This window comes from Mustela erminea, chromosome 19, assembly GCF_009829155.1.
Source record: "Mustela erminea isolate mMusErm1 chromosome 19, mMusErm1.Pri, whole genome shotgun sequence".
Lineage (NCBI taxonomy): Eukaryota > Metazoa > Chordata > Mammalia > Carnivora > Mustelidae > Mustela > Mustela erminea.
The window spans coordinates 50,599,707-50,607,366 of record NC_045632.1 but is presented as its reverse complement, the minus strand read 5'-3'; the positions used below and the strand labels follow the sequence as shown (position 1 = coordinate 50,607,366).

Sequence of the window (7,660 nt, the reverse complement as noted above, 5' to 3'; positions counted from 1 at the left end):
CAGTCTGGATGGTTTAAACAACACAAATTTTCTCACAACTACGGAGGCTAAAAGTTCAAGATCAAGCTGTGACTACTGCTAATTTCTTCTGAGGCTTGTAGATGGCTGTCTTCTCCTGTGTCTTTACATGGCCTTTCCTCTGTGTGTGTCAGTGTCCCAATATCTTTTTATAAGGATGCCAGTCATACTGGATTAGGGCCCCCCCTAATGACAGCAGTTAATCACAGTCCCCAGATTGTGTCACATGGAGGGGAAGCTCCACCTAGCGAACTCATGGAATCACAAGTAATAAAATGATGGCTACCAATTTAATCAAACTTTTAAGGGATATGGATACACAGTGCAACTTGCACATTTCAATCATATGGTCTAAAGAATTTTTATGAGTAAATACACTATGTAATAATACCTCAATCAAGATATAGAAAAACAGCATTAAATACTCCAAATCTCTCATACCCCTTTGGAGCTAATCAATCTCTTATGCCAGCTTCAAACATTGACCTAATATCTCTCTCTCTCGACCTAATATCTGTAACTATAGATCAATTTTGTATATTTTAGAATTTAATATAAATAGAGTACTACAGAGTAATATCTGTGACAAATGGTTTCTTCCCCTCAGGACAACACATAAAATTCATCCATGTTGTTGCCTATAATAGCAGTTCTTTCTCTTTCTTGGTGGTTACTATTACATTGTATGAATGAACTAAAATTTATTATTCAATTAATGATGGAAAATGTTTATTCCCCAGGATTTTGGCCATTATGAATAAAGCTGTTATATACACTCATTACAAGTCTCTTTGTTTCTAAACAGGCTATGTTTTCATTTTTTATATAAATAATGGGGCACCTGGGTGGCCCAGAGGGTGAAGCCTCTACCTTCGGCTCAAGTCATGATCTCAGGGTGCTGGGACTGAGCCCTGCATCAGGCTCTCTGCTCAGCGGGGAGCCTGTTTCCCCCTCTGTCTCTGCCTACTTGTGATCTCTGTCTGTCAAATAAATAAATTAATAAATAAAATCTTTAAAGAAATTTATATAAATACTAAAACTGTAATCTGTTGATATAATAATTGTGTCATTAACTTCATAAGAAATTATTGTACATTTTCCAAATTGGTTGCAATATCTTGTACTCTCAAGAGCAAATTGGAAGACTTCCAGTTACTTCAAATTCCTGTCAACACTTGGTATTGTCAGTTTTTTCAATTTTAGCCATTGTAATGAATATGAAATGGTTTTATAGAGGTTCTACTCGTGTTTTCCAAATAATTAGTACTTTTAAGGACTTTTGGCCATTCATGTATCATGTTTTATGCAGTGTCTATTCAGATATTTTGCTCATTTGTAGTTAATTTTCCTTTTGAATAGTAAGAGATTTTTTCCCCCCTTTTATTATATTCTGGATATAGATAGTTTTTCAGATATATATGTTTTGCATTTAACTCCCTTTGCTGGGGCTTACTTATTCTCTCTCTCTTTTTTTTTTTTTTTTTTTTTTGGAATTGCAGCTTTTGAAGAATTAAAGGTTTTAAATTTTAATGAGGCACAATTTATCAGATTGTTTTCTATAGTTTTTGCTTTTGGTGCCCTACGTAAGAAACTATTGCCCATGCAACTGATAAATTTCATTTCATTTAGGTTCTCAGAGCATAAAGCTAGGACACGTATGTTACCTATGTATACACAATTGTGTATAAACATGTTTGTAATTGTGTATGTGTGTGTGTGGTCTTACAGCCACAAAACATTCCTGTATCCATTTGGATCCCTAAGTCTGCGCCAGGTACACCATCTGTTCTACAGTGTTCTTTTTCCATAATTCTCTTCTGATTCCAAGGTCAATGGCTGGATTCCAGGGAAGGTGAGATCACACACAATTGGTGCATGGATTCTGCAGTCTCCTCTATACCTACTAAGCACAACTATGTTTGCTTAGATTCTTGATTCTCTACCAGGAGTTCTATGTTCTTCTGAGAGTTTTAAATGGGAATACCTGCTCATTGGGAGGTTGAAATTGGGGGTCTGGATTAGGTTGGGAATGTAGATGTATAAATATCAGGCAGTGCATTTATTCCTGACACTGCATGCAAGCTCATTCTGATTTCCAAATCTGTGCCACAAGCACCATCTCTTTTTTAAGGCTTTCTCTCCCAGGATGTACCCAGGTGTGCTTGGGAAACTTTGGGGGTCGTCTTAGGATAGAAAATAAGTGCATTTGAGTTTGAATGAGTGGGTTAAGTAAAAACTCCATAAACTGGTACTCTAGTTTATAATTTTACTTTACAGGGTGTACCCCTGTACAATGTTAGTAATTCTGAAACTACTTTACATGTAAACTAGGGTTGGACAAATAAATAAATAATATAAAATGAGAGTCTACTGTCAAGAGAAAAAACATACAAATAATCAAGAGTTGAGGGCTATAATGAGCCCTGTGTTACTCTGCAGTTGTTATTAGAATGAAACTCTTGTTCATTGAAATAGGGTAAAAGTTACAACCATGTGGATATACGTAAATTAGGATGCATATATATATTTCCTGGCTCTGTCTACCGAGAAGGCCTGGAAGTAGCGACACCCCAGTGGCAATGAGTAAACCAGAACCCAGACATGGTTTTCTAAGTTACATTGTCCAACTGAGAAACAACGGGGACATGGCCAACTGAGTATACAAAGGGAAAACAGTGCCTTTTTAGTTGAGAAACGTGACAGACACCACCTTAACCAACTGACCGTTGTAAGCACTACCAATGATACAATGTCAATGCTATACACCTGTGAGGCAGATCCATTAGAAAAGTATCTCCTCTTTGTAGTATTCTTCTCCAGTATTGACAGCCCCAGTCTAATCGGGAAAATACATCAGACAAATCCAAACTGAGGGATAGTTTCCAGAAAGCCAGTACCCTGTAAAATTGCCAGGTCATCAAAAACGAGGTTAAATTAAGAAGTCGTCACAGGAGCACCTGGGTTGCTCAGATGGTTAAGCGCCTGCCTTTGGCTCAAGTCATGATCTCCAGGTCCTGGGATCAAGCCCCATGCTGGGCTCCCAGCTCCCCGGGGAGTCTGCTTCTTTCTCTCCCTCTGCCTCTCCCCCTGCTTATGCTCTCTCTCTCAAATGAATTAATAAAATCCTTAAAAAATAAAAACAGCTGTCGCAGACCAGGAACACCTGGGTGGTGCAGTCAGTTGGGCATCCAAATCTTGGTTTTGTCTCAGGTCCTAGACTGAAGGGTCTAAGACTGAGGGTCCTAGGACTGAGCTCTCCATCACGCTCTTGCTCCACACAGAGTCGGCTTGAGATTCCCTATACCACTTCCTCTGCCCCTTCCTCTGTGCTCTATCTCTGAAACAAATAAATAAATCTTAAAAAAAAAAAAAAAAGATGTCACAGACCAGAGCAATTTCTGCAATATCCTGGATTAGATTCTGGCAGAAAAAAAGGGGAAAAGTTGTAGAAATCTGAATGAGTGTCATTTAGTTAATATTATTGTACTCACATTAAAATTTCTTAGCATTAACAAATGTACCAGTGTTGCCTGAGATGTCATCATAAGAGCAAACTAGGTAAAGGGTGTATGTGAATACTTTGTACCATTTTGGGTTTTTTTGTTTTTTCGTTTTTTTTTGGTAAATCCAAAATGGTTCCAAAGTTTAAAACAAGTAAGTAAAATAAAATAAAATTACATAATTAAATTAAAAAATAAAACAGAGAAGACACTCTTTCTGGGAGGACTCTGAGTAACTTATAATTAATAAATTATGTTCAAAGGAAAACTTCAACCAATTCCCCCATTCATTGTTCAGACCTATTTTTTTTAAAGACTTTATTTCTTTGAAAGAGAGAGAGAGAGCATGAGCTAGGGGACAGGCAGAGGGAGAGGGACAAGTAGACACCCCAGTAAGCAGGAAGCCAACTCGGGGTCTGATCCCAGGACCCCGGAATCAAGACCTGAGTAGAACACAGATGCTTAACCAACTGAGCCATCTAGGCTCCCCTGCTCAGACCTAATTTTTACCATAAAGCTGTAAATCCTCTATATTATCAATGTATGTCTGCATCTTCTATTTTTAGAGCGTTTATGGTACTTTGTTTTATTTAGGGGAAGATGTTTTATTTTAAAGTAGTGGAATTTATCAATTTTCCTTCATATTTTGTACCTTTTATGATTTGAAGTCCTAAAAATATTCCCCTTTCTGTTCTTATGGAAGTTTCAAAGTTTTCCATTTTATTTTCAGAACTTTAATATGACAAGGAATGATTTTTATGTTTGCAAGAGAGTCCTGATTCTGAGGGAACAAGGAACATCCTTTCTCCTGTGATTCTTGGCTCTGCAAATCATCTGGGGGAAGGTTAAGGATACATCAGTGGAGTCTGGATCTAGCCCTTTGTTTGGGCCCCAGGCTCTTGCTTTGATAGGATAAGGAAATGTCAGAAACTGGAGAATGAGAAAGATGTGGATCTGGCATGAAGTTTCTGAAGGAGTAAGAAAGAGAACGTGATTGAAGAACTGAGAAGATAAAGGGTATTTGTCACTAGGGTGGGGTTTATAAACTTGGGCTTTATTTTTGTTAATTTTATTGATGCATACGCTACTTACAGAAAGTAAACAAAACTGAAGTGTACAATTCGAAGGAGGTGTAGAAAACGAACTCCATTCTGTTAACATCAGCCAGGTGAGGAAACAATACTAAAACCCTACTATGTCATTTTGAGTGAGTAGAGAATCCTCTGGAGTTGGGGTTTGGTATTGATAGCTCTTCTGGATAGGGGTCCATTCGCAATTGCCAGTCATGGAGGGGACACACATGGAGTACTGGGAATGGTTTCCTTCCCATATTTTGTAGTCACAGTCCTTCTGTTTCCACACACACTCTCTGAAGTCAGGCTGAGGACAGTCACGCTTGCAGATGAGACAGGGCTGAATCTAAGGGTGCAGGGAGAGAGCAGACTGCCCACCTCTTGTCTCTACCCCCATCCTGGGCAGAGAGGGACAACAAGGCTCTGGGCACAAGGAGAATCTAAAGGAAACAGGGATGGGGGCGAGGACAGGAAGGCAACGGTGGGAAGAGGCTGGGCCAGGGCATGGAAGGAAGATGAAGGAGCAGGAATCATCCAGAAAGGGAGACTGCAAGGGATAAAGATCTGAGAACAGGGAAAGGGACAATGGCAGTGCCTGGGCTGCAGAGAAAGATCACTTAGGTGGCTACTCACTTCACATTCGCATCCTGCTCTGTACGCTGCCTCGAAACCTAGCTTCTGCTCTCTGGTGAGCCGGTACCAGAAATAGACCAGATGGCATCTTGTGAAGAACACTGTCCCTGCCCTCAGAAAGCCTGCAGTGATGGGCGAGCATGGCCTGAGTTAGCACAGCAGGTATGGACGTCCTCTGTGAAATTAGCCCAGAGGGTCTAAAACCCGAGTCAGCCATGAGTGAGGGTCCAGCCTTTCCCCATGGAGAAGGGGCCCGTGGTCTTTGGTGACGCTAGCTGCAGAAGTCGGGAGGTTCCTTCGGGGGGAGGTAGCAAGGCTGAGGGCTGTATGTGGACAGGGACGCTCACCTGCAATAAGTAACAATGACTGCTGGCGGGTTCTCAAACCATAACCACAGTCCACCCAATTGATGGGTGTGTAGATCTCATGGATTCTTGGGGTGCCCCGGGGAGCCTTGAGTACCTGTGATGGGAGAGAAAGAGTAGCCACAGCCTTAGGCTTTCATAGAAGCTGCAAGGCTCCAGAGACCACCCAACTCAGCAAGAGAAGATTGGGCAGTCTTGCTTATTTTGATGGAAGGAGGTAAGAAGAAAGGAGGTACAGAGTTTACCTTAATGACATTCACTCTGAAACCTCGTTTTGTCCTGGTGTTCTTTCCTGGTCCTAGTATATCAGCTACTATGACTGGGAGGAGGAAGAAATGGGTCAGAGGCCCACGGGTTCACTGATTTGGGTTTCCCCATCCAAAGTCTCATGGAGACATTGCTCAGATCACCAGAGCTCCCGGAGGGTGAGACCTCCTTGACGGAGACTTCTCTGGTGTCTCCCAGACTCACCAACGTCTGATGTGCAGTAATATGTCTGAGGGTGCTGAATTTTACAATTACAAGCACTGCAAGGTGTTGACAGGGCCAGGAGCAAAAGAAAGGCCAGTAGGAATGAAGGATCCATGGTCGTCCTAGGGGACATAGGGCATGAATTGCAGCATGAACTTCTTCTAATCCACCCCCACCCCATCCACCTCTAGACAGAAACTCAGATGCTCATGGATGGCTGTCTGCATCCCTTCATGGTGAAGGACCAGAGAAAGTTTGGGTCTAGTCCCCATGATCCTGTGGACCAGATGCATGAAGTCTCTGCCCTGCATCTGAAATGCCTTACCTCTGGCAGTCCGAGCCAAGGGGTACCGCAACTTCTGCAGCATACCTAGCGCCAGGAAGGATAAATAGTCATCTGTCCGCACTGCCTTTTCACCCTGCGGCATACCCACCAGGGAGGTACAATTTGATTACTGGGTGTACTAGTTAGTTAGAATCAGTTTTCTCTCAACTGCATTTCCTTTCATCCCCAGGCATACCCACCAGGCTGGTACAGATTACTGGGCACACCTGTCACTGGAATCTCTACCTGGGTGGTTATACAAAGATCCACCAAAATGACCCAGTCCTGCAGCAGTATTTTGGGCTGAGCTGTGTCCCCCTAAAATTCACATATTTAAGTCCTAACCCCAGCCCCCATTAATGTGATTGTATTTGCAGATAGGGTCCTTGAAGAGGAACTAAAGGTCATTTGGGTGGACCCTACTTGGATATGACGGGTACCTTCCTAAAAACAGGAGATTAGGACACAGTCACACACAGAAGGAAGAAAAGCAGAAGGTGGCCATCTATAAATTAAGGAGATAACTCTTAGAATAAAACAACCCTGATGACACCCTGATCTTGGAATTCTATGCTCCAGAACTGGGAAGAAATAAGTTTCTGTTGTCCAAGTTACTCCATCTGGGATACTCTGTTATGGCAGCCCTAGAAAACCAACAGACTCCTTTGTTTTATTATTCAAAAATATATCTGGGGCCTCTATACAACTTAAATTTGCATTAGGATTTTGAGAAAACAAAATAACCTGCAACACCAAATCTACCAAACAAAATTCATTCAGTCATTCAACTTCTATTCCTTTCCCACAGCTGTATCCTCTGCTTACCCCCCAAACCCCATGCCTCCAATTTCTATGCTGTGGCTTATCCTCCTGTTGCTCTTTTAACTGAAATACGCATGAGCACTGAACAGACCCCAGCACATCCTCTGTGGCACACTACATACAGCTTTTGTCATCTTGCCATTTTTATTTTAGGGCATACCTGATGATGACAGTACAAAATTTCAGGTATATTCTAAAGCTACAGTAACAAAATATGGTCTTAGTATGAGAATACTTATACAGATACTAGAAGAAATATCTAGAAACAAACTCACACTTAAGAGGGTGAGTTGATTTCCAACAAAGAGGCCAGGGTAATACAGTAGAGAAAATGTGCCTTTTCAAGAAATTATGCCAAAACAATTGATGTTATATGGAAAATAATTAACTTTTATTCTTTCCCCAGGCCACATACAAACATTACCTTGAAATGGATCATAGACCTAAGTGTAA

At 41.3% G+C, this 7,660-nt stretch overlaps 1 protein-coding gene across 6 annotated transcripts in view; it reads right to left on the bottom strand.

The window, feature by feature from the left end:
- Positions 1–4,557: 4,557 nt before the first annotated feature.
- The window catches only part of LOC116580180 (metalloproteinase inhibitor 1-like), a 38,196-nt gene continuing 35,093 nt past the window's right edge, over positions 4,558–7,660 (bottom strand). For 4 of the 6 annotated variants that reach the window (XM_032326285.1, XM_032326286.1, XM_032326287.1 and 1 more), the window contains 6 exons: positions 6,386–6,479; positions 6,061–6,182; positions 5,835–5,908; positions 5,572–5,686; positions 5,225–5,346; positions 4,558–4,937 (listed from right to left, as the gene is read on the bottom strand). In XM_032326285.1, coding sequence (XP_032182176.1) covers positions 4,701–4,937; positions 5,225–5,346; positions 5,572–5,686; positions 5,835–5,908; positions 6,061–6,175 — 663 coding nt within the window. In that variant the 5' untranslated portion in view covers positions 6,176–6,182; positions 6,386–6,479 and the 3' untranslated portion in view covers positions 4,558–4,700. The remainder of the gene's footprint in view (positions 4,938–5,224; positions 5,347–5,571; positions 5,687–5,834; positions 5,909–6,060; positions 6,183–6,385; positions 6,480–7,660) is intronic. The other 2 variants (XM_032326289.1, XM_032326290.1) reach the window with 1 other exon arrangement.